General features: G+C 34.8%; 3 protein-coding genes across 3 annotated transcripts; all 3 read left to right on the forward strand.

Annotated features, from left to right (window-relative positions):
* The first annotated feature begins 796 nt into the window (after positions 1–796).
* Positions 797–4601, forward strand: LOC103443171 (persulfide dioxygenase ETHE1 homolog, mitochondrial-like). The gene is made up of 9 exons (XM_008381968.4): positions 797–1278; positions 1393–1521; positions 1739–1846; positions 2817–2951; positions 3152–3193; positions 3310–3369; positions 3454–3507; positions 4019–4043; positions 4150–4601. The coding sequence occupies exons 1-9, from the start codon at positions 1009–1011 to the stop codon at positions 4254–4256; spliced, it is 930 nt and encodes a 309-aa protein (XP_008380190.3). The 5' UTR covers positions 797–1008; the 3' UTR covers positions 4257–4601.
* Positions 4602–16303: 11702 nt separating this feature from the next.
* Positions 16304–18769, forward strand: LOC103443177 (aspartyl protease family protein 2). Its single transcript, XM_017334567.3, has 2 exons — positions 16304–16445; positions 16859–18769. The coding sequence occupies exons 1-2, from the start codon at positions 16432–16434 to the stop codon at positions 18558–18560; spliced, it is 1716 nt and encodes a 571-aa protein (XP_017190056.3). The 5' UTR covers positions 16304–16431; the 3' UTR covers positions 18561–18769.
* Positions 18770–24327: 5558 nt separating this feature from the next.
* LOC103443176 (large ribosomal subunit protein eL20y-like) lies at positions 24328–26495 on the forward strand. The gene is made up of 4 exons (XM_008381974.4): positions 24328–24609; positions 24801–24916; positions 25448–25511; positions 25979–26495. Exons 1-4 carry the CDS (start codon positions 24421–24423, stop codon positions 26318–26320), a joined length of 711 nt encoding a protein of 236 aa, XP_008380196.2. The 5' UTR covers positions 24328–24420; the 3' UTR covers positions 26321–26495.
* The last annotated feature ends 893 nt before the right edge of the window (positions 26496–27388 follow it).

Raw genomic sequence — 27388 nt, forward strand, 5'->3', positions numbered from 1 at the left:
CAAAATTCTAGATTTGCATTCTAAATTTTCACATTTAAAAAGAAAAATACTTGTAAAAAATAAGATTTTTTTAGTGCTAATAATAACTCTTTAAATTTAATTAAAATTAAAAAAATCCCTTAAGCTCTGCCTAAACGCTGAGAGCTCGTTTGGATGTGCTTTTAAAATGATTGAAAACACTTTTGTTAAAAATGTTTTTGAAACTAATTATTAGTAAAAATGCAAGTATATTCTGGAAAAGCACTTACAATGCTTCCTAGAAGAAGCACATAATCGATTATTCTTGCAGAAAGCACTTTAAGTGCTTTTAATATAAAAAAATATTTTCTCTAAAAGCGTTTTCCATTATCAACTAGCGCCTTAAGGCGTAATGCGTTTTAGGGGTGGTTTGGGAGTTAGGTGCTTAAAAAAAAAACACCTATGAAAAAAAAGCTGTGAGGGTTTTAGGTGTTTGGTATACTGAAAAAAAAGGCTTATTTTGGAAGCTGCTGTGAGAATAAACTGAAATCAAAAGAAAAAGCTGAAGCTGCTATTTGCAACTTTGGAAAACTGGCTTTTTTTCAAAGCACACGGAGCTACAGTGCTCCTTTAATGAAAAGACCCACTATCAGACTGCTTTTTTTTCCAAAAGCACTTTTACAAAAAAATTTACCAAACACTCTGCTGATTTATTTCACAGTCGCTTATTCTCATAACACAGCCACTTATTCTCACAGCAACTTTTTTCAAAGGACAGCAATACCAAACTAGCCCTTAGAACCTTCAGATAAAATAGCGTCCAACATAAGTAGGTGACGCAATTATTCGGTGATTCCATGATTATAGTCGAATGCTTTGGCCACTTCCCCTCTTCCGAATTGGCGCGCAAACCAATCACCGTTCTCGCTGATCTTATCAAATCAATACCCCTTAAAAACACACACACAAGACACAACCACCAAATCGCTCAATCGATTTCATCGCTGCGTCCACCACACCCTGACACCCACTACGATTCAAGCAAGACAAATGCTTCGAATCGGCGTCCTCAGATTCGTCGCTCTCCCTCGCTCCTCCTCCTCCTCCTCGTCTTCTCTTTTGTTCAATCCCTTTTCTCCCAAATCCCTCCCTCCTCCTCCTGTAATCCGCACCAAGCTCGTTTCCCGTTACCGAACCATGGCTTATACGGCGTCGTCTGGTTCTTCTTCCAAGCTCCTCTTCCGCCAGCTCTTCGAGAAGGAGTCCTCCACCTACACTTACTTGCTCGCCGATGTCTCTCACCCCGACAAACCCGCTCTGGTCAGCCCTTTTGTATTAAATCTTAATTATTCAAGTAGTAATTTTGGTCTTAATTGTGATTACGATGATGATGATGATGCAAATTTTGGGTCTTTAATTTGGTTGAATTTGCAGCTGATTGACCCGGTGGACAAGACGGTGGATAGGGATATCTCCCTTGTCAAAGAACTGGGGTTGAAGTTGATCTACGCCATGAACACTCATGTTCATGCTGATCACGTCACTGGCACTGGCCTCATCAAGGTTCCAACTTTCGAGCTTTTTTCGCGAATCTTTTTAATTATTTTGTTAATGTTACTGCATTTGTGTTATTCATGAATGATGAAATGAAGAATTCCTTTCGAAAGATGCTGTTTGTGTAAAAGTTGTATTCTTTGGTGGAATTCAATGGCAAATGAATTACCAATCTCTGGCGTTTTTTGTTGCTTTTGATTGATGTGCATGTATTTTGTTGTGGCAGACTAAGCTTCCTGGTGTGAAATCTGTCATTTCCAAGGCGAGCAAATCAAAAGCGGACCTTTTGATTGAAGCCGGCGATAAAATATATTTTGGAGATCTGTTTTTGGAGGTATGCCAAACACTTGGGTTTATTGTCATTTATGTTTTAAGTTTCTTGCACAATGTAACATGCCAATCGGAAGGTTCTGATGGTTTCTGGGGGAGTAAATGTATAAACAAGCTTACCATTATATTCCCCTCTTTTTAGATTAATGAGAGCTCGAGAATTATTTTAAGTGGGGAGTTATTGTAATGCTTGTTAGGCGAGCCCCAGAAATAATTATACATGTGGTATATGCTTCCCAGTGATCATTGCATAAGAGTACCTATGCCATCTTGTGCAGTTCTTATTCGCTAGAATTTGATGTAAGATCAACTTTTGTCACAACTAACAATTCACAATAGAATGATGAACACTGACTAAACAGACTGAATGATAATGTGCTACGTGAAGGTAAAAACTTGGTTGAATGAATTGGAGTGTTTAACCCAAACCTAGTAGCGGCTTGAAAACCAAGATCAGCTTTATCAAATTAATTGCCTGAAGTTGATAAAATAGAAGAAACAATGCAGTATGGTAGGGTGGCATTTCACAAATGTTAAAAGTTCATTTTTGTACTCGGCTTATATGTACTGGTATAGGTTGTGAGCTACTGCATCCCTCTATGGTGAAATGTAAAAAATGACCAAAAGAAATAACCTACTGTAAAAAAATATTTGTCTGCTATATACCGATTGAAGTTATTTTTATGTGTGAATCTCTGTGTTGGGTGTGTGTGTGTGGCTGTGTATCTGTGTGTGTGCATGTGCATGTGCTAGTAGCCTAGTAGTGATGTGTGTGTGGATATGTATCTTAAGTTTTTATGTTGTGGTCTGCTGCGTGCAAATTTGGTGTAATGACGAAACAGATCAGCGCGTAGAAATAACCTGCTGAAACAAATTTGTCTGGTATTGTCTGATTTGGAATTAGAAAGTTTAATTTTGTGTTTGGTGTGTGCGTCTTTTGGACATGTATATTTATATGTTTATTTTTGTTTCAGGTTCGAGTTACTCCTGGGCATACATTAGGTTGTCTTACCTATGTTACAGGAGATGGGCCTGATCAACCCCAACCGAGGATGGCTTTCACTGGGGATGCACTACTCATACGTGGATGTGGGAGAACCGATTTTCAGGTACAGATTAAACTTTTCAAACTCTTTATAATGTCACTTCTCTGTGACAATTTCTGCTGCCCTTTATCAACTATAAGGAAAATGAAAAGGAAAAACGAAAAACTAGCAGCATCTTGGTAGTTGAAGTTGGGTTGTTTCGTAAATGGAACTGTGAAGGGCAGTTTTAGTTCGTTGTTTTGATTTCTCTAATCTGCTTGCAGGGTGGCAGTTCACATCAACTCTACAACTCAGTTCATTCACAGGCAAGCACGTGACGAGATAGTATACTTTGACTTTCAATACCATGGGAAATAAATGAGTTTGATCCATAACATTATATACAGAGAAACCACTAACACTTCTGTGCTTACATATCCAGATTTTCACATTGCCAAAGGATACATTTATCTATCCTGCTCATGATTACAAGGGATTCACTGTAAGGAACTATTTACTGTCTATTTCTTCCATACCAAGTTGAATCTACGCAGCTATTTATGCCACTTGTTTGCTTGACATGCAGGTTAGTACTGTGGGGGAGGAGATGCTTTATAATCCTCGGCTCACAAAAGATGAGGTATATAATTGTTTTTCGTCAAAATTGCCAAACCCCTTGCATTTACTAAATTTTATTTTCTTCAGAAAGATGTAACCACTGCTATCTGGTTGACAAGCAGATAATAACTTCCTTTTACTCTAATAAATCTAATCGTCAATGTTTTATGTCTGCATATTCTGGTTCGACAAATATTTAAACTAGATGTGTACTGACAAGGGCAGATATTAATGTGAAGGAGCTTCTGCCTAAAAGCAATCACTTAAATTTTACTACGAATTGTTAACACTAATATTTCTCGGATGTTGTAAAAGAATTCTGCTGAAGTTTAAGGGAAAGCAACGAGATATAGATTCTGCAGTCGTCTGGAGATTATTAGCTAATAAAGTAGTACCCACTGTAGAGAATTTTGCATGCATTTGACCATAACCGCAGCATGAATTCACTTTTATCTCTCATCGATGATACGGGTATGTTCGACACTTTTTGCCTATATATCTAACTAATTTGATTTTTGAGTTCTTTTCTGCAGGAGGGATTTAAAAGTATCATGGAAAGTAAGTAAACTTATCGTATCTAAACGTATAAAGTGCCGATTCATTGTTTTACGACATATCCAACCGTTTTAGGTTTGAATTAAGACAAATTTATGTTGTTTGACAGATCTGAAACTCTCATACCCAAAAATGATTGACATAGCAGTGCCTGCAAATATGGTTTGTGGATTGCAAGATTTGTCTGAAAGGCCTGCCGAGTCTGTGGCAAAATAGGTACAGTTGCTGCTATGATTTGTACTTCAGACAAGAACGTCTAAAGGGAGCTGGCGTTACCACATCACTCGATTGGTTTCCACCATACATGATGTATCTACCACTACAATTAACTGCACTAGACTTTGAATGCATATACTGATGGTGCCGAAGGGCAGCTCTATATCCTATGATGCCTCTCGTGTTCGTTTCAAGAGATACTTGTGTGAGTTCTTTTGTTGTGCAGAAAAAGAAAAAGAAAACGGAACGAGAGAGAAAAAAAATGTCCGGATGAATGAAAGAGCCAGCTACCTGCGGCTGTTGTATTGGATTGACTACATAAAACCTCTTATTTACTATTTGGCATGCAACATCTTCTGCTGCTCAGCATAACATCTTAGTTGTAGAAGTTCTCACTGCCCCTCGGCAGTTTTGAAATCTAAGGGCTTGTTTTGTATCCTATTTTAAAAAATTTGTAATTTCTCAAAACATTTTTTAAGAATTTTTTCTTGAAATCAATTATTTTTTAGGACTCAAAAAGTTGTTGGTATGCGATTTAAAAATTATAGATCTTACAACTTAAACTGAACAAAAAGATTCAAACAAAAGGGATCGAGAGAGAAAATGAGAGAAAAGGAAATAAAGTAAGAGATGATTAGAAGAAAGAGAAGGAAGTGAGATGATGAGGAAAAGTGTGAGAAAGAATCGAGAGAGGATTGGAAGAGGGATAAAAAAGGTGAAAAAAAAGATAAGGGGAAGAGAGAAAGAAGAAAAGAGAGATAGATTTTGTGTGAGAGGGGAGGAGAGAGATAAAATAAAGGAGTGAATTAAATTTAAAAACTCTAAAAATTTACTTTTTGCGACTTTAGATAATAGACTATATTTTTTAGTTAGTTTTGTGTTCAGTTTTTTAAAATAGTCTTACCAAACAAGTTTTTAAAGCCTAAAACTTGGAAATTGTTTTTGAGTAAGTTGAATTCAAGTAGAATACCAAACATATTCTAAATTTCCTTCTCATTTGTTCAGAAATTGAATATTTGACACCTTAGAAAACAGAGAACATCAATCCATAATTTCTACCTCAATTACGTTATCCATTTTGGGCATCGTTTGAACTTTTGAAACCTGAATCCATGGTTTCATTTAGGCTGTGTTTAGACGAGGGATTCAAGATTCAAGGATTGAGACCAAGAATGGACAACGACATATTAGATAAGGGGAATTAGGAATGCCCGCATGAGCATTACAAACTATAAGGGTGTGTGAGAGTAATGTGTAAATTCCTACTTGGAATGTGTCATTTGCAAATCTTTTCCGCACGCCTCGCAATTTAACATTTTGGTTTATTTCTTGATAAATTGGTCAATCTCTTTTTTTCTTTTTCTATTATTATTATTATTATTTTAATGGAAGGTCTCAATCTCTTTAGGGCGTAAAAATTCCTTATCCAAACACAATCAGGGGAGCAATTAGTTAACCACTAGGCACTAGCCAACTTGCAAATCTCTCTTTCAGCTTTACCGAAGAGATCATTTCTATCCTTGTAAATGTTTTAGGTATTTTCAACTTCTGTTTTAGTCGTATACGCTTTAAATTGGATGTTATGGATGATTTTTTAATGAATCAGATCGGAAATTGGGTTTCTAATTTCAACCCAAAAAAATTCAAAATCACATTTTCTTTTCATTTTTGGAATTATTCGGAATATTAAAATTTTCAGAACTCAATTTCAAAATCAATGGCATATTGGAATTCCGGGATTCACAATTCCTATACCTTACAATTTTTGAGAATTTGAAATTTTGTGCAATTAAGTCTTTTACATTAGGAGTAGAGTAATCACTAACCACGTGCTTTGTTAAAGAGATCACTTTGACCTAATTTAGATCAAGTTAGAGGACTTAAGTTGAAGATATATGGTCTAATGACTGAGATGCAAGTCTAACTAGGACTTGTTCTTGAGGGATTAAAAGACATAACCCAATTACGTAACTTCACATTTTCAAAGGGGGAGAAAATGATAGGAATTAACAAAGAACAAGAATACTGCAGGCCGCAGACTGCAGTCTAAGCAAAATAATCTCCAAGGAAAAGAGGAGGAGGAATAATGAAATTATAAAAGTCCAAGTCAAGCAATTCGGAAAGGTTGGTGAGGAAGATACAGACAATTGAAAGAGAAATTTTTCAGTGTACTCGGAATGCAAGTTGGTATATCGTATTATAATACAACTAAAAGAATGCTGATTTTATATATTTTTTTTCACTTATATTATGACAATAGCATACCAACTTGTGTTTCGAATAATAAAAATTAGAGAAATGATAAGGGGACTCTTTGTGGACTCTCTGCTAATCAATTTAACCTCAATCCTAATGTCAACATTATAAAATGTTTCGCTAAAAATATAAGGTGATAGAAGATCCATAAAAAGTTGGGGCTTTTAGATCTAGTTCCAAAAACATAGATGGTTTTTAGGAGTGGTCCAATTATCTAATTACATGTTTTTATTTTTTTTATACTCATTTTATATTTTTTTTAAATATTAAAAATCAATTAAAATCTTCTAATATTATGTATTTTTTAACCCCAAAAAATCTAATTAATATCTTACAACAAAAAAAAACTAATATACTAACATAAATTATCTACAAAACATTCTACCTTAACTCAAGTAAAAAATATATGAATATATATTATACCTGTAAGTGAAATATGAAACTTAACTAAAAGGTAGGAAAAAACATAATATACCTACAAACATGACACATTAATTTGTGACATGTTGATTATAAAAAAGAATATATCACATAGATACATCAAAATAATTAACCTGTGATATAGGTTGATTATAAAAATTAAAAATAAAATCTATAAATGAGGTTTAAAGCAGAAGGAAGAACAAAAAATAACAAAAAATAAAAATAAAAATAAATAATCAAAGAGATAATTAGGAAGAAATTTGATTTTTATAATAAATCTTATCATTGAATAGATAATTATTGATAATTAAATAATTAAATTTAAGGAATTGGATTTATTTTAATAAATTGGACTATTCCTACTATTGGCTAAAAAAATTGAACTTATATAAAGTTTTTCCTAAAAAAATTCACTTTTTAAGAAAGTTCCCTTAGTATTTTTCATATCTCTCCACTTAACTAGAAGAATGAGCGTGGTGGTATCCATAGTTTGATTCGTATTCAAATGCTAGATGACATATTTCGAGGTGGAAATTCTCATCAAATTTCCCAACCTTCAAGATGTTTAATTACTTTCTCCAAGAAACAAGCACTAGTTGTTATTAGTGGCTCTTAAACTTTGGTTGTCGTTAAACTCGAACTTGAGGAAAACCTAAAACGTGATTGCGTGTTGGGACTGCCACAGCACCACCCACCTTTGTGTGTCAAACCAAAACTCTGCTCCGGTCCACCACGCTTGTCCTTGTATTAAGGTTAGCAGTATTCCTAGGGCAATAAAAATGACATTGCGAACATAATGCACAACTTCAACTTTTATACGTTACGTGTACAATGTTTAGTAGTTTATTACATTTAGTAGTTTATTAAAGAATAAAGCAAGAAGGAGTGTGCTCTAACTATATTGAAGTGCTTAATAAAATATATGTTCTACATTTTTTTTAAGGGATCGCCACATCCTTGTTGAAGACCAACACATCCCATTTTTTTATCTAAATAACTGGCGCATAACTAGATAAAGTAAACCTCGCAAGTGCATTCACTTTACAGAAACAAATGTGTGGTCTATATTGTTACTAATATTGACATGAATCTAAAAGAGGTCCTATTAAACACTCTGATATATTTGGTTGTGAGTATTTAACTCAGTTACTGTATATTTAAGTATGATTTTACAAAATTTGTAATCTTGCTTGATAAGAAAACATATTAGACTCTCTGAAAAATAAAAACGACTTTACTAAAATTTTATTAAAAGATCACGAAGATGTACAAAGAGAATTTCAAAAGAGAAATAAATTTTAGTTTTTTTACACTAATTATAGATAACTTTACGTCGATGCTAAATAAGCCCTAAAGTTCAACAAAAGTTAAGAAACCAAAGAGATAGAAAAAGAAAGGCTCATATATGAGAAGAAGGGAAAACTATATTTAAAAACAAAAGTCTCATAGCATATGTAGCATCCTGGGCATGATTCTACACCATATATACACAACTACATACATTCCCTTACCATAAACGTTTTTCATGTGTTGGATACATTATTTCAAACACTGAGATTTGTTTAGATGTGGCAGTAATTGTTGATCGTTGAAACCACTGCTAATAATAACATTTCCTGTCACATCCCGATCCGGGTCCCCATCACATTTCGGGCTCGACTCCGCCGTAGCACGATATTGTCCGCTTTGGGCCCTGACCAAGCCCTCGCGGTTTTGTTTATAGGAACTCACGCGAGCAGAACTTCTCAGTGGGCCACACATCCTGGGAGTGAGCTCATTCTTGCTTAACTTCGGAGTTCCTACGGAACTTGAAGCCAGTAAGCTCCCAAAAGGCCTCGTGTTAGGTAGAGATGAAAATATACATACAAGGCTTATAGGATCCTCACCCATGGGCGATGTAGAATCTTACAATCCACCCCCTTAGGGGCCCGACGTCTTCGTTGACACACTTCCAGCCAGGGATTGGCTCTGATACCAAATTGTCACATCCCAGCCCGGGTCCCCACCACATCCCTGGCTCGACTCCGCCGTAGCACGATATTGTCTGCTTTGGGCCCCAACCACGCCCTCACGGTTTTGTTTCTGAGAACTATAACACGAGAATTTCCCAATGGGTCACCCATTATGGGATTGCTCTCGTGCGAACTCGCTTAACTTCGAAATTCCAATGGAACCTGAAGCCATTAAGCTCCCAAAAGGTCTCGTGTTATATGGAGGTGAGCATTTACATATAAGGCATAGAGGATCCACTCCCCTGGGCGATGTGGGATGTTACAATCCACCCCCCTTAGAGGCCCGACGTCCTCTTCGGCACACTTCCGGCAAGGGATTGACTTTGATACCAAATTGTCACATCCCGACCCGGGTCCTTACCACATCCTGACCCGGGTCCTTACCACATCCTTGGCTCGACTTCGCCGTAGCACGATATTGTCTGCTTTGGGCCCCGACCACGCATTCACGGTTTTGATTATGGAAACTCACGCGAGCAGAAGTTCCCAGTGGGTCACCTATCCTGGGAATGCTCTGGCCCATTCTCGCTTAACTTCGGAGTTCCTATGGAACTTGAAGCTAGTGAACTCCCAAAAGGCCTCGTGCTAAGTAGAGATGAGAATATACATATAAGGCTTACAGGATCCTCACCCCTGGGCGATGTGAGATGTTACAATCAAGAACTTCCCAAGGGGTCACCCATCATGGGATTGCTCTCGCGCGAACTCGCTTAACTTCGGAGCTCCGATGGAACCCGAAGCAAGTGAGCTCCCAAAAGGCCTCGTGCTGTATGGAGGTGAGCATGTACATATAATTAAGGCATAGAGGATCCACTCCACTGGACGATGTGGGATGTTACATTCCCTATCGTTGCAAACTTGGGTTTGACATGCATTGTGATCTAATTGCTCAACTATAGATGGACTGATAAATTATTTCTGTAGATATTAGAGTGCACGGTTGAATATGATTTCAATCTTTATTTTTGCCATACGTTAACAAGGAAGGAAAAATTAAAGCCTTGTTTTGGAGATAAAAACTATTTTCTTGGAGTAAAACTTGGGTGGTACTATTCACACATCTCATCTTATTTTTCACACGCCTCTCCTAGTTTATGGCTGTTAAATTGAATGAAAAAATTAATAAGCTATGTATGAGAGGTAAAAGAAGTGTATAGATAGCATCACCCTAATAAAACTTTTATGTTACAAGTGTTATTTTTACATGTATCTTTCTTATTCTTAATCTGATCACGTAATGACACAGGAGTAATAAAATACACATATGTGATAGAGAAGTTATTGAAATTATAATTACTAATAAGGATGTTAAATAATGTAGGGATAAAATATTGGGTGCTTTAGATTTTGGCTCTTACAACTCATTATTTTTAGATAAAAACACATTTATCTTTAAAGATTCAGTTTAAGCCCAAATTTAAAATTTGCAAATATATTGGAACACTATTGACCTATTAATACAATTTATTTACACTCATGTCACTCATACTTTATGGTCCCTTTTTCAAATTCCTAAATTTATGCCAAATTAAAAGTAGTAGAAAAAGTGAAATAAAATGTAAAAAGTGTTTGCATTAACCATATCCATGTCAAACTAGAAAAGTAGTTTTTTTTTTTCGTGATATATTTTGTAGCAATTTTACCCATATTAATTGGTAGATAAATTAGTTTGTTTCAATTATTTAAAAAAAAAATACCACACCTATATTATATATTTTGAATCAAATAACATTCCTCTAACTTTTAGGTAAATTATTTTCTATGTATTGTTATATATGCTAGACACGTTTTGTTGTTGTATAAACATGAGTGGAACATAATATTGTTGATTTATACATCAAACTGCATTTCTTTTGTTATAGGTAAATTATTTTCCATGTACAAGTACTTATATTAGGCACGTTTTGTTGTTGGTACACACAATATTTTGTATCATTGTAAAGAAAGATATTACATTACACCCATGGTATAATTGTTGTAGGTAAATTATTGGAAATTAATTTGTAGTTAGGTAATGAACATTTTGCATCATTAGAAATGAACATTTCAAATAGTAGGTAGGTAAATTAATTTGTTCTACTTATATAAAAAAATTGCACTACACCTAGTTATATTTAATTTTTCCAATTATTAAAAAAATTTATACCACACCCAACCAAATAACATTTATCTAACTTGTAGGTAAATTATTTTCCATGTATTGTTAGATATGTTAGGCACGTTTTATTGTTGTTAATACTATGCATCGAACTACATTTCTTCTTAATATAGGTAAATTATTTTCCATGTATTAGTACATATGTTAGGCACGCTTTGTTGTTGGTATAAACATTATTTTGCATCATTGTAAAAAAGAGATATTATATTACACCCATGGTATAATTGTTGTAGGTAAATTAATGTGCATGTAGATAATGAAATACAATGTTCTAATATATTAATAAAAAATGATAAATTCAAAAGTATTCAAGAGTAGGGTGCAAAAAACTGAATCGAATAGTTTTATGAAAATTCAAAGCCTTTCTAAAAAATTAATATGCAATAAATTTTTAACATTAATGTCTTCTTTTTTTCTTGTTGCAAAATCATTTACTCTCCCCTTACAATTAATTGTCTACATCAAATATGTAATAGGGGTATTTTAGGCATGTGAAAAATGTAAAATGTGTGAAGTAATATGAAATTAATGATTTTGCTTATTCATTGGATTTTCTTTGAGTAAAAAAGTTATGTAGAGTTTTATATGAAGAAAATTGAGTTGAAAGGGTTAAAATCATATTTTCAGTAAAATATTCTGCAAGTATGAAAAGTATAGTTAACCTTACAAGACCTGAATACTCGGACTGCAATCTCTCTTCTTACTAATTAATTAATAGCTTGCTTTTACTGTAGTGCTCATCAAATAAAAATGAAAATTCAACGTGCGGTAGCTACAAGCTAGTCTTTTCCTCCCTTGACATTTTATTTATTTAATGGGAAAACATAAAGGTTTTCAACCATTACATGATCATGCCTCTATTAAAGAGTAAGATATATATGCAGCGGCTACATAGTCACGTAACATTAGAATTTAATAATAACTAAAACTTTGTGATAACAGTAATTTTATGTTATGTAAGTTCTTTATGCGTATTCAGGGTCTTTTATTTGATGGTACTTTATTCACTTTTTTTCTTCCAAACGCACCGACCTAAGAAACTGAAAGCAAAACATCTTATTTGAAGAAATACTTAAGACTTTTTGACTAAAATAAATTTCGATTTTTTTTTTTTGATGAAAAATAAATTTTGATTATACATTCAAAACTTGGAGTAGAAAAAGAGTCGACATATATATGAACCAAAATATTTTCAAAGTCAGCATCACAAGGGAGCAGAGACGAATTATACAGGAGCACGATAGCACACCAATTTCAAAGCCTTAGTTTAAACATTTACTAGCCTAAGGCCACACATTTTGTATGTGAACTAGTTTTATTATTATTTTATTTAGAAAATATGTGGAGAGAGAAGTTGGAGAGAAACGTGAAAAAAAAGAGGAATTGATGAGGAAGAGATAAAATGTAGGAGTGGAGATATATTTATATTTTGATTTTTGTTTTTTAAAATTAGAAATATGCTATGTTAACATGTGAGTGAAGAAAGAAGAAAAAATAATATTTTATTATTAAAAAATTATATTATTGCTCATGATGTTATTTTGTATAATAAAATTAAATATTTTTTCATCTTCTTTTAACTGATAAAGAAAATTAACTAATATGTAATTTAGATAATATTGTTATTTTTTCACCTGCTCTCACGCAATTTTTTATAAATATCAAACGTAATAAATATAATAAAATAATGGCTGCAACTACAAGCATGTCTGCTCCAAATTCCACGGCTACTCTCGTTTCTCTCTGTTTGTCCACTTTATGTGTTTGTTTTTTTTTTGGAAACCCACTTTATGTGTTTTTTGTTTTCGTATTTGTAGGCGTGTTTCCATTCATGGGTACGCAGGGTCCCGTTGAACATTCCATGTAGATTAAATTGATTAATGGCAGACATTCCCATATTTAATTACGTCAAGAATATCATATGTATTTGGTCGATCGTGAGGAAATTAAATGTGGAAGTCCGATTTGGTGCCTTTTGCTACCTTAGCTTGCTTGAATTTTCTTTTATCATCATGATCATTTTCATAAAATTAAAGAAAGGTAAAACCCAAATTAAAGTTTTCTTTTCCCACAAATATTGTAATTAAATGTGATTTAGCAGCCTTTTTTTTTCACCGCCCAAGGAATCTTAATCCTTAAAACTTCACCTTATGAATGAAGAGAATGAAAATCATTCGATTTAGTATCTCTAGCTAACTATATGATATCATGTCGATGTCGTAGTTGAACTTGAAAATTACCCAAAAAAAAAAGAGTCGAACAATTATATAACACTCATTTTAGGTCATTCCTAGTACCTTAGTTGAAAACTAATTAACCTCAAACTGGGTGTTGTATCTTCAGTTTTCAATGAGCATTCACCCATGTACCTCTTAGAGTTCGAATCCTCTATTTCTTTTGCCGTTCGGAAAAATGTACTCAGCATAAATATCTATATATATATATATATATATATGAGAATATAATAACGACTCAAAGCTAATGTTTTGGTCATTACACTATCTGAAATTTTATATAATCACTTTCAGTTTAAATAATGCAACAATCCTGTTGCAATGTGCAAATTATAGAAGACCTCTCACATCAAGATAACCTTCAAGTTCAACCACAGAAATGGTATATAGTTTGACCTAGATTCAAGCATATGCTTCATTATATAGTCTTTGTCACGAACTGCTCGTTAGGGAAGTCAAGGCTTTCATTAATTTACTGTTTATTATGTTAAAATACCTACACCATCTAAGTCATATTTCCCAACCAAGTCAACATATGTCTAAAAGAAAAAAGAATGTACATATGTGTATATTTGTTTGATATATAAAATGTTCAGATAAAGAAAACTTCACTCTTTCGATTTCTGACGGGTGATCATTGTGGTCCAAACTCAGACGGATGAAAATTAAAAAAGTAATTATATGCATAAAGAGACATGCATAAATTGAAATAAAAAGTGATTATATATCATTTTATATATAAGGAAAAATAAACAAATTTTATTACCAGACAACACTACACTATTGTGTGTGAGACTTCTATTAAAAATGGAAAATTAAGCATGCTTAGATAGTATGTATGTATGTATGTATGTATGTATGTATGTATATCGATTAAGATGCCCGTGTTGCAGCTCCATGAAGAGATCTCTTAATCGCATTGCATGATTGACTGGTCACAATTATCTGATCAAAATTGTGATGCTACGTACCTTCTGAACAATGCTTAAGGAGTGTATGCTTTAAAGATCTGTAGAGAATCTTCTTTGTAATTTTTTAATTCTTTTAAAAAATGAAACGAGTGCATATGATTATAAAAAATAAAAATAAAAAAAAAAAACTAATAGAAATTGCTTGAAACTTTGAGTTTTAACAATAAGGACAAAATAAAGGGTAAAGTAAATAGTCTCATATTTGATTTTTTAATATTTTATATGGTTTTTCGTTAAAATAAACAGTACTGCAGACTTTTCGTTAAAACCCTTAAAAAAAAAGGAAAGGAAAAGAAAATAAACTTTGACTTCGCATGTCTGACAATTATTAATGAATTAAATAAGAAGGAATAGTTCTCCGCCATCGAAAGTGCCTTGACTTGATGATTGTTTTTGTTTATCGTATCATTTATAGAGAAACTATGTTTGTTAACATAAAAGATTACGCCAACAGAATCCTCTCCGGATCTTTTGGTGAGAATTCTGGAGATTCATAAATCGTGTCTGATTATCGTATATTGTACGATCAATTTTTGTCAGGTACTGTTTGTATTTAATTTTAAATAAAAATATTTAAAAATGATTTCTGATCGCACGATGTACAATGAACGAATATAATTCACGGATCCTCGAAATCCTCACAAAGATGATCCGTATTCAAGATTACGGATAGATCGAGTTAGTTCTTAGAATTTAGTTAGCCGAAAAACATCATTGATAACAACAAATTGTTCTGTTGAGTCATCAACCAAGAAGAATTAAATATTCACGAAAGCTTAGCATTTTTTTCATACATATGAAAGCTTAATTAGGATTAAGATTTATATCAAACATATTGACATTCTATTACTATTCCTTTTCGGGTTGGTTTGTCTTGATTTCTTGTATTCCCGACAGAACAACTTTTCAATTTTTGATCCAACAAGCGTTTAAGGCCTTCGAGTCATGAGTTGTGTTTATCCAAGCCTTATAATGTGCTAGCTACATCGGCTTGACCTATGCATTATGGAATCAAAGTTTGGATCTGATTTGGGGAATGACAACCATCCGATTTGTTTTGTTGGGAGTTTACAACTGAGACATCTATGGGAGGATCTTGCTGAGTAAAGTTGTGTGATTTTTCATTTTGTCGTTTATTCAAGTCATCTTGTGTTTGTAATAACTTCAGAAACTCAATATAATTAAGTTGTCCGGTTTCTCATTTAGGCGAGTTTTATAGTCTCTTACTATAGTTGAGTTGATTGAGTTTTTTTGGATCTTTTGTTAAATGGTGTTTTGGGATGGTAAGGTGATTTACAAATGTGACATCCTTATCTACAAAATATAGATATAAGCATGTCATTTTTCTATCCCATAATTGATTTGAAAGCTTTCATCTCTCACATGATTTTCAGCACAAGATGCATTGGTTTTTATGAAACATTTGTCTTTTTTAATTTGTTGCCACATTTGAGATTATTATTTTGTAGCTTCAGATCTCTATTTACAAGTACCCTCCTATGGAGATCATGTTCTTCGTGATCCTGTATTCATCTTTTTCATAAATGAAATATGCCGTTGTCTTTAAAATGAATAAAACTTAAAAAATATTGACATAGAAATATGTCGTTTTCTTTGTTTAAATTCATAAACAAGAAAATTAGAATTTCTGCATGGAAAAAAAAAACTTGGAATTTGGGACCTCCAATTTTCAAGTTTAATATCCACGTAAATATGTGTCATTTCCAAATTTCTGGCATTTCTATTTTCGTCATTTTGAAATTGCTAGTAATCTTAAATTTTCTTATCCAAACATAATGTAGGTTAACCAAATAAAAAAAATTCACAAATAGATAAAAGTCCAACATTTCTATTTCCGTCATTTTAACTAATCTAATATTTTGGACGTTTTGTAATATAAAACAATTAAACCGTTTCCTAAAATATACGAAAGTAAATCAAAGTCAAGACTCAAAACCAAGACCACAGAGTTTTACAAAGTAAACCTAAAACACTTGTGAGAGAGACAGAGAGCGATAGATACAGTCATGGTGGTGCAGCCGCTAAGTGTGAAAACATAACGGTATATGAGAGTGCCGTGAGACAAATGAAGCAGGAAAGCGAGAGGAAAGAAGCAGAAAGATGAAGACGACCAGGTAAGCACTTTGATTAAATATTAAAAATTCACAATTCCACATCCTCCTCTCCTCTCCTCTCCTCTGCTCTGGTATTTATTTCTTCTTCTTTTTTTTTTTTTTATCGAAACCGCGTTTTCAACTGCACCCTCATCTTTTGAAAAAACAAATCAAGACATTCAAAGTCTTTGACACTGATTCAAAGTATTTCCCAGAAACCTTTCCTATTTTTTTTTAGCTTTAAATTGAAGTTTTTGGTTTCTGGGTGTTCCCTTCTTTGTTTTCATTCTTTTTCCATCGGAATTCTAGTCCCATCTGATTTTTCCGTTTCTGGGTTCTTCAAATTTTCATCCAAAGATTTGGACATTCAGCAAAGTTTAAATCTTTCTTGGTTTTTCTCCAATTTTTTTTCCTTCTCGATTTTATTCATGCAGGAATTTGAAACGAGAAGAGACCATCAGAATGGCTGTTAAGGCTTCAATCCTACTGGTTCTCCTTGTAATCTTCTCCTCCACTTTAGCAGCAATTGCCAGAGTTCACAATCACCGCAATCACAACTCAAATGCCTCCACTTTCGCCGGCATACAACTGCCGAAGCACATGAGCTTCAACGCCGTCTCCTCCTCATCCCACACCGGCTGCAGCCTCAGCAGCTCCAAAATACCCAACCAACCAGATTCAGCCATGGAAGAAGCTGAAGACTCCGACACCGACGAAGCAGCACCCGAATTGAACCCCCATAAACAGACCATGAAGCTCCACCTACGGCACAGATCACAGAACAAACAATCCGAAAGAAAAAGTTCAGTGATCGAGTCCACAGTCCGAGACTTAGTCAGAATTCAAACCCTCCACACAAGAATCGTCGAGAAGAAGAATCAGAACACATTTTCAAGGCTGCAGAAAGATAAGAAACCGAAGCACCACCAATCAAATCCGGTTGTAGCCCCAGCAGCCTCGCCGGAGTCCTACACCAACGAGCTCTCTGGCCAGCTTCAGGCCACGTTGAAGTCCGGCGTCAGCCTCGGCTCCGGCGAGTACTTCATGGATGTTTTCATCGGTACACCCCCTAAACACTTCTCTTTAATTCTCGACACTGGCAGTGACCTTAACTGGGTCCAATGCGCGCCGTGCCATGACTGCTTCGAGCAGCACGGTCCGCATTACGACCCCAAAGACTCAACTTCTTTTCTTGACATTAGCTGCAAGGATCCGCGGTGTCGATTAGTTTCGTCCCCGGATCCTCCGCAGCCCTGCAAGTCCGAAAATCAAACGTGTCCGTATTTCTACTGGTACGGAGACAGCTCCAACACCACCGGCGACTTCGCCCTCGAAACCTTTACCATCAACCTCACGTCATCGAACAAGGCGGAGTTCAAGAGGGTGGAGAATGTGATGTTTGGATGCGGCCATTGGAACAGAGGATTGTTCCATGGGGCTGCAGGGTTGCTAGGTCTTGGCAGAGGTCCTCTTTCCTTTGCTTCTCAGCTCCAATCGCTGTACGGCCACTCGTTTTCCTACTGCCTTGTGGATCGAAACAGCGATGCGAATGTCAGCAGCAAGTTGATTTTCGGGGAGGACAAGAACCTCTTGAGCCACCCGAAATTGACCTACACTTCCTTGGTGGGAGGGAAAGAAAACCCTGCTGATACATTCTACTATGTCGAGATAAAATCCATCATGGTCGGCGGAGAAGCGGTGGACATACCGGCTGAGACTTGGAAATTGTCGCCGGAGGGTGCGGGTGGGACAATCGTTGATTCCGGCACCACGTTGAGTTACTTTGCTGATCCAGCCTATCAAATTATCAAGGACGCTTTTGAGAAAAAGGTTAAAGGGTATCCAGTAGTGAATGACTTTCCATTTTTGGAACCTTGTTACAATGTGTCAGGTGTTGAGAAAATAGAGCTGCCGGAATTTGCGATTGTGTTTGCGGACGGAGCTGTGTGGGATTTCCCAGTTGAGAACTACTTCATCCAGATCGAACCGCAGGAAATCGTCTGCCTGGCGGTGTTGGGGACTCCGAAATCCGGCCTTTCGATCATCGGTAACTATCAGCAGCAGAATTTTCATATCCTCTATGATACAAAGAAGTCTAGGTTAGGATATGCACCCATGAAATGTGCTGATGTTTAGAAGGTGGGGAAAAATTGTAAGCATTTTTTTTTTCTTTAAGATTTTCCTTCTGACAAGGAGCATAGGTGACATACAGAAATTATATTAATTGTTTTTCTTCTTCTGATTTTTTGAAGTTTTAAGTGATTACATATTGATAGCTAGAAAGGGCTATAACCTGTATTTAAAAAAATAAAGAAATATTAATGCATTTTTTGCACATTTTTATACTGGTTCTTGTTATTGCCTTTTGATGTGTTTAATTTAATAGAAAATTTCATTTTAATCATTGAAAAATATGACTTATATACTATAACTTATGTAAGATTAAGATTTAATTTTCGTCCTTGATACATTTAGTCACCTTATTTATTAATTATATTTTGATGTTTTATGTTTCTTTTTCTTCCTAATTTTAATGTATCTATCACATTTATTTCTAATTTTCATTTCATTGCTCATAATTATTTTATTGCAGACATTTAGGTGAACTAATTTTTTTTATACAATATTTCGATATAATTAGTGTTCTTCATTTATTAATTTATTTAATATATTTTAGTATATTCATCGATACAAACATTTATGTACATTAATTCAATATAATATATTTCGGTACAGACGTTTAGGTTCATACATTTCAGTACAAACTTTTAGGTTCATTATAATATATTTCGGTACATACATTTCGGTACAAAGAAGTCAATTTAATATATTTCGGTACAACCATTTATGTACACTTATGTATTTACATATTTTTCTTATGTAACACTAATTTCTTTTGATGTTTTCTCATTTGGGTTGATTTATAATTGGAAGAACTAAAATGTGCATATTAATAAAATCAAAATTTTAATGTGGAGACATTAAATAACAAACATAGAATATGAATTAAATAAAAGTACCCTTCAACTTTTTTTTTTAAACTTCAATTTTTTTAAGGACTAATCTTAAAAACACCGTAGTTTGATTGAATGAATCATTCTTTCATGAACCAGTTATGAATGTCTTTATGTAAATAGGGATTTTGGAGGGAGGCTTATATTTAAAATTTAATTAATTTCTTGGTTTTAGACCTAGAATTCCTCGCTGCTTGTTGGCAGAAAGAAACACGTTACTCTGACGAATTTGGCTGTATTCCGTCTGTCAACTTTGATTTGATATTATGAAATTCTAATTCTTTCTTAACCTTTCATTTTTCTACGTTATTTTTGTTTATCTTGAAGCCTAACACTCTTTGGACTATATATTACCATGATGAATACCTGGTCAATTATTTAGGTGTATGGAAACTTTAACATATAGTGTGAATAAAACAAAGAACAATTCAACCGTTTGGTTTGGGCTGTCGTAACTTCTCTATTGATTTCACTTTATGTATATACATTTGATATTACAAATTTACAAGTATAATTAAGCTTACACAATTCAAAGGCGGTCTACATACATGACATCAATAGTTGACTTAAACTACCGCTACAAAACGTTAATTTTCGCATAACAATTTGTGATAATGCCTTGGATATATTTGCCATTGTAGAAGAAATGAATGGATTCCCATTTAGAGGACCATAGCTTTTGTCATAAGAGCCAAGTCAGCCTTGTTATGTTATGTAGAAAGAAATTTCCAAATATTGCTTTGCAAGGTGGCTTATTGGAGAAGATCATCTGAAACCACAACCGATGCTAAGTCATCGTTTAGGGCTTCCAAGAGACCAATTTGACATGCCTTCTTCTTTTTCTCAAAACTGTCTGACCCACCATGTATTGTTGGAAATATGTCAACAATCTATGATTATATATACTAATAATAAATGCGAATAACTATATTACAGAGAATAAACAAGATGAAATATTATTTAAGCAGAGAAACATAAGATCCAGACTTGCGTACTGCAATGTCCTTGAAACAGAAATTTCGTCATACTCAGTGCTTGTAGTTCTACGGACGTCTACTTCATCAGGATTCAACGATCTAAGTTAGAATGTCAGTATGCTTGGTATATAGGGATTGATGATTTTCAGTATATTGAATGATATGCAGATGCATGTATTTATAGCGAGCATATGTCTGTTCGCAACATACATGTTTTTGGGAGGCCACTGTTCAACGCAAATGGTGTGTTGCTTCATTTGTTTCTCAGATATGTTCATACGCTCTCAGACTTCATTTGAAAGGATGAGTCTTTTCTTAAAAAATAATTAATTAAAGAATTTAATTTTCAGAGCCTAAGAGCCCCAAGGCCCATCTTTTGATAATTAATTATATATTAATTATAAATTAATTATTACATCCCAAAACCCAACCCCAAGGATGAACCAAATTCTATTCTCCAAGATCCATCACTTAAATCACTTTTTATAAGGGACAAAGCCTTATAAAATGAGGAAACTTTGTGGTGGTGAGTAATGTGAGACAATGAAATTCTACTCAAAATTTCCAACAATACCCGACATTTGAGTTGAAATTTCATTCAAACACCACCAATTTACATATAACACCCCACATTTGAATGCAAATGTAAGTGCAAATGTATGACTAGGCTGCCTAAAACTGAGAGAGCATAGACGTGATATGCATCGGGTGAAGTGTCTTTTGGACTTGAACTTACCCTAGTGAGAACATATCGGGTTTACTTGGTGACGCAATGGATGTGGAAGATCTTGAACTGTTCACCGCAGTAATAAACCGAGACAATATGCTACACACATATCATGTCTGCCACATGTCAATTCATACGGTTGTGTTCATTTTGGCCCTGAATAGATCCCGAATTTCGTAGGAGCTTTAGAGAATTTAGCCCTTTCAATTCTGATAAATGCGGCCCCATTTACTCCTATATAGGTGACATTAATTAAGAATAGTCTGGCATATTTCTCTTGATAACAAGATATTAATGTCATTAAATGTATAAAACATAACCCCTTAAACTCAACAGACAACACACATTTTATCATAAGAATGGGTAAGGTGTGTGTTCAACTTGTGAATCAAACTCAACCAGTTTTCCTATTGAACCTAGACCATGGGATCTCCAATCAGCTAGGTTAGGTTTCCGCCTAGTTCGATTCATTGAATTGTCTTGAGACTCATTCCCCTCGATGTAAATAATATTTTCTCTCTTGGTAGGCCTTTTGTTAAAGGATTAGCTATATTTTCCTTTGACTTTACATAATCAATGGATATTGTTCCATTGGAGAGCAACTTCTTAAGAATATTATGCCGACGCCTGATGTGTCGCGACTTTCCATTGTATACACTAGCGGAGCCAACGCGGGGGCATTGGCATCCTTTGACCCCAATAACCTTGTCAAGTTATCCCTTTGAAAATTTTATGAACCCGTATAGTAGCACTGCAACAGCAGCTTTGCAGCAGCACGTTGCTTTGTAAACTTATCCCAATAACCTTTTACTTGTAAACTTATCCTTTTCTAAACTTATCCCTTAAAAAAAAAAAATTAATACCTTTCTAATTTAACAAAGCTACGTCGTTTGCATAATGAGTTTTCTGCGTTGAAAGGGATTAGTAGCCTTGCACAAAAGTTGACGGAGACAAAGAAGGATAGACAATATCCCTTGGTGTAATTGCTAGTGAAATTAACATTGATTTTAACTGTTGCGACTGCTTCAGTTGAAATAGTTTTTTCGGTGATGAAAATTATGAAGAATCCACATCTTAATAAGATGGGTTGAATGATAGTTTGGTTGTGTACATTGAGAAAGATGTTTTTGGTTCTATTGATAAAAATGTTCTGATTCTATGTTTCTAAAATATGAGAACACACCGTGGACAATTATAAATGAAAGTATGATGGAATTTTTAAAGCTATTTTTTGACCCCATCGTTTTAAATTCTTGGCTCCGCCACTGATTGTATACATGACTTTTGGCCCTTAATTGCACTACCATATTTTCACAATGTATACAAGAGCCCCAAGGGCCAAGACCCATCTTTTGATAATTAAGTATATATTAATTATAATTAATTATATATTAATTATTACACCCCAAAGCCCAACTCTAAGGGTGAGTCCAATTCTATTCTCCGAGGTTCATCACTCCAATAACTTTTTATAAGGGATAAAACCTTATAAAGTGAGGAAACCTTGTGGTGGTGAGTAATGTGGGACAATGAAATTCTACTCAAAATTTCCAACATGCATTAGTGGCTTCACCGCCATAGCGCTCCTCAGCCTCCTATTGTAACGGTGTTATCTCCAACTTTGTTACTTGAAGACCTTGACATGTCTAAAATTGGATGAGGGCAAGCCAAGTGAGATTTGACAATCAAAAGGTTTTGAGGCGACTCTAGCAAGTCGAAATGTTCAGAAGGTTACCTGTTAAAGTTGACACATAACATGAATACGTAGGGCATTAGGACTTGCATTTTCTTGCCTTTAATTGCAAGGTACAAAGCATCATGACTCATAACTATCTGTCTCTGCAAGTTGGGATTCGGGGTCCGAGAAGACGAGACCAATCAACTAACTATTTTCAATGCTTCTGACTAGAAGTCAAGGGTTTCCATTAACATTCACAAGCTAGACCTGTTTGTAGAGATCAATTTACATGAAACGAGTTTTACCGATATAACATTTTATTTTAATAACATAATGTTAAAAAATTACACATAAAAATTGTATTATTAGAGCGAAACGCTACGATGATTGTGAATCTATTCTATATAAGTGTTTCTCTTGCTTTCATGCTCTTGTTTGTGGCTTTCTCCAATGGCAAATTCTTATATATGTAACCCAATATTTATGTCTCTCTTTTATATCTCTCGTGACCAGTGTGTAAATTGAGTGATACAGAAGAGGGAATAAACAACCAGTTAAACGCTTGAATGTGCACCCTACTAGAAATGTTTGGGAAAATGAGCAATACGACACCCTTAATATTCCAAAATTAACACCAAGTTGTAATCGCTATGGACGCAAAAAGAAGAGGTTCTCCCTTACTTAATTTTAATTTTTAGAGAAGCATGTTAAATCTCTCTCCCTACGAAGGACACAATTATAATATAACGACAACACAACGATGACTTAATGACGATATAATAAACATATTTTGACATTTTGTTGCAGAAATTATCAGTGATTATTGTATCATCATTATATCATCGTTGTGTTGTCGTTATATTATCGTTATGTCGTCAGTATATAATCAATATATGATAGTTACTTATCATTTCCGTAAATGTTATTATGCAAGTAAAGAATAGTCTCGTCTTTTTACATCCATATTTTTGTTTTTGAAAACGGTCATTGTTTTATCTATCACAACTTGGAGTCATTTTTGTAAGGGGTGTGTTATCCACACACTTTTTTTTACTTTTCATACACCCTCTTAATTTCCAGCCGCTAGATCGAATGAATTGAAGAAGATCAAAGGATAAAAATTAATAAAGAGTATGAGAAGTAAAAAGTGGTGATGGATATTACACCCCTTTTTGTAATAGCAAATTTTAGGGTGTCATTTTTGTGCATTTCCCATACATTTGCCTCTCAACGCATGGAAAATAATGGGCTACTTGAGTCCTATGAAAGTTCAATGAAACCTAGCCCAGCCCACACTCAGGAGTCGGAAAACAAATCAAAACCATGATGGGCTACTTGAGTCCAATCAAAATTCATGGGAAGATTTGACCAGGAAAGGGAATCAAATCTACTAGTCCTTTTTTTAGTTAATTTAATTTTTATTTTTTAGTATTTGATTATAAATTTCAATAAGAGACTTGTAATCTTCTGATATTTTAATAATGCAAGAAACTCGAAAATCCAATTTCGTTCCGACTTATATATTTTTGGCATGAATTAAAATATTGGGCCCATAAAATATGGGCTTTTGTCAGCAGAAAAATAAAAGTTGGGCTTCTACATGAACTTTGAAGGCCCATACACACCAACCAGAGGAATTAGGGTTTTTAAACCTTCGCTTGTTATAGAGTTGTGGAAGACAAACTGCTCTTGTAGCCAGCAGCCGTCAGCAGTCAGCAGCCAGAGCAGCCAGAGCAGCCAGAGCAGCGGCGTCTCTCTCCCTCATCGCAAAAAAATGGGTGTTTTCAGGGTGAGCTGCAATGATCCTACTCTCTCGATCTTATCTTTCACAACCCACTTTTTGTTTTCAGAAATCAATTTCCATGCTTTCATTATTTTTGTGATTTTATTTCGTTTTCAATCGTTTTCTTTTAGCTTTTTGGTTTCTGAAAACATGGATTTGGAGAGATTAAAATGGTGGGTTTTGTTTTGTGGGAACAGTTTCACCAGTACCAGGTGGTGGGGAGAGCCCTCCCGACTGAGAAGGATGAGCATCCCAAGATCTACCGGATGAAGCTCTGGGCCACCAATGAGGTCCGTGCCAAATCCAAGTTCTGGTAAGAGCTTTTTCATCCGTTTATTTTATTTAGTTGCTGAAAAATATTGGAAATGGAAAAAGATTTAATTTTTAATCTTAAGATTTTTGACAAATTTAGGATTTATGACACCAGATAAACTAAACCCACACTTGACCATGCCTGCGAATCTTACTAATTTGTATTTGGTATTATCTTTTTTTTTTTTTAATTTCTGAATGGTGTATATCAAAGTATAACAAGGAAAGTGAAAAACTTGTTTGAGAACCAAGGAAAGTGAGAAACTTGTTTGCACTTGTGAGATAAACCAACTGATTGCATTTTGAATGTACTATAGAATGATAGTAGGGGCCAGGAAGTCGAGTCCTAGAATGGTTGTTGTCATGTTTGTTTTGATCTTGGCCTGCCTGTAAACCGAAAAGCGATAGAAATATATAAATTTGTATAAGATTAATCAAATTTTCATTGTTCACTCGCGCGTCAACTTCTGTTATGTTTTCGGGGTTTCAATCTGATTGGGTGTTGTTCTCTTGTTTGATTTTATTTTATTAGGTACTTCTTGAGGAAGTTGAAGAAAGTGAAGAAAAGCAATGGACAAGTTTTGGCCATCAATGAGGTATGCATTTTATGTTTCTGTCATCTCTCTTGTACTCTATATGAACCAACATGATCTAATTTGTTGTTTTGCCTAATGTTTGCTGGCTTCTTAAGCTGGGCTGTAGTTCATATAAAAATTCAGTCTAGTTTGATTGTTTATGCTTAACCTAGAACTGAATTGACTGTGAACCCAATTTGTAATAATGTTTCATATATTGTTATGATAAAAGTTTATGGTTTTTATTCCTTAGATATATGCTTATATTATGCGATGGCAGCTTCTGTATTAAGGTTGCAAATTAAGATTTAACTTTTAATATATTGTTGCCGGTTAATATATTGGATGATGTGTTACTTCTGTTGTAGTATTGCAGACACTAAGTTGAACATATTGACAATGAGATGAACTGTTTGCTAGTGTTCTTTACCGTGTAATATTCAGGGTATTTGGGTTGAAAAGAGTAATTCTGATATTGTTGATTGCAGATTTTTGAGAAATATCCAACTACCATCAAGAACTATGGAATCTGGCTTCGATATCAGAGCCGAACTGGTTATCACAACATGTACAAGGAGTATCGAGACACAACTCTCAATGGTGCTGTAGAAGCCATGTACACTGAGTTGGCATCTCGTCACAGGGTGAGGTTTCCGTGCATCCAAATCATCAAGACAGCTACCATCCCAGCAAAACTCTGCAAGAGGGAGAGCACCAAGCAGTTCCATAACTCCAAGATCAAGTTCCCGTTGGTGTTCAGGAAGGTTAGGCCCCCATCCAGGAAGCTCAAGACGACATACAAGGCATCCAGGCCCAACCTCTTTATGTAATCTTGTTACCTCCTGCGGGTTCCCTTCCTCCGAAGGCTTTGCATTTTAATTAGCTAAACCAGTTATGCAAGTTTTGTTTTGTGGGAGTGAACATCCTTTTTTCTATCATCTGCGATGTTACAGTTTCGACGTGTCTTTACAAGTTTATAATGACTTTAATGAGCTTGGTGTTTTATTTTATGCTTGCAATTTCGTCTATGATGCTTCGCTTTCGCTCTGATTTCGTTAATGCATACGCCATGCTGCATGTAATCTGCATTTGCAGATGAACATATCATGGACAATGTTTCACTCGATTTGTATCTTGCTAAGATTTCCCAGCAACTAAGTGGAGGGATGCAGCGAACATTTTCGCACTCAAACGTCTTGAGTTTGAATTTTTGCCTTCACCAAATATCATTTGACCAAATGACAACTACATGTATGAAAATCAGACAATGTGCTATATAAAACAAAGTAAAGAAACGCTTCAGCACATGTATCAAACACAATCTTCGGTGAAAGCTATAGGCCGGTCTCCGTGCTCAATCATAAATAGATAAACCGACGAGTGGAATAGGAACCTGATTCTCCACCGAACCGCAGGAGATAGTTGCCCATCATACGGCTCATCAACTTCACTTGTATCAAACTGTGATTTAGCTTCTAGAAAGAACGATTGTTTAAACGTAGATAATCAAGTTTTCCTCGAACCAAAATACCAAAAGAACACAGTGATTTCCGCACTCTTTTTGCACACCCTATTTATTTCTAGATTTTGTATTAAATAAATAAAAAAAGAATTAAATGGCATAAATAAGTAGAGGTGTAATGAAGTCAAAGGATAAAAACCATGGTGTAGTCGTTGGTGGCGGCGGTGGTGATAGTAGGATGTGGTGGTGGGTAGATATTAGACGCATTTGCTTGCTCTCTCCCTACCAAACCAAAACATATGCTCTCTCTTTCTCTCTACCAAACCAGTTACTTGGGTTGCTAACGGAAAACTTAACGGATGTATGAAACTGTCCCAAAATCAAGACTTGAGTTATGACTTTGGGATGTAAAAAACTTCATGTACCAAATGTTGAA

Source organism: Malus domestica, chromosome 09, assembly GCF_042453785.1.
Source record: "Malus domestica chromosome 09, GDT2T_hap1".
Classification (NCBI taxonomy): Eukaryota; Viridiplantae; Streptophyta; class Magnoliopsida; order Rosales; family Rosaceae; genus Malus; species Malus domestica.

Coding starts and splice junctions, on each gene's coding strand:
- LOC103443171 (XM_008381968.4), top strand. CDS start 1,009: ATGCTTCGAATCGGCGTCCTCAGATTCGTCGCTCTCCCTCGCTCCTCC. Junction 1,279..1,392: donor ACCCCGACAAACCCGCTCTG/GTCAGCCCTTTT, acceptor TTGAATTTGCAG/CTGATTGACCCGGTGGACAA. Junction 2,952..3,151: donor GTGGGAGAACCGATTTTCAG/GTACAGATTAAA, acceptor ATCTGCTTGCAG/GGTGGCAGTTCACATCAACT.
- LOC103443176 (XM_008381974.4), top strand. CDS start 24,421: ATGAACTTTGAAGGCCCATACACACCAACCAGAGGAATTAGGGTTTTT. Junction 24,610..24,800: donor AAAAAATGGGTGTTTTCAGG/GTGAGCTGCAAT, acceptor TTGTGGGAACAG/TTTCACCAGTACCAGGTGGT. Junction 25,512..25,978: donor AAGTTTTGGCCATCAATGAG/GTATGCATTTTA, acceptor TGTTGATTGCAG/ATTTTTGAGAAATATCCAAC.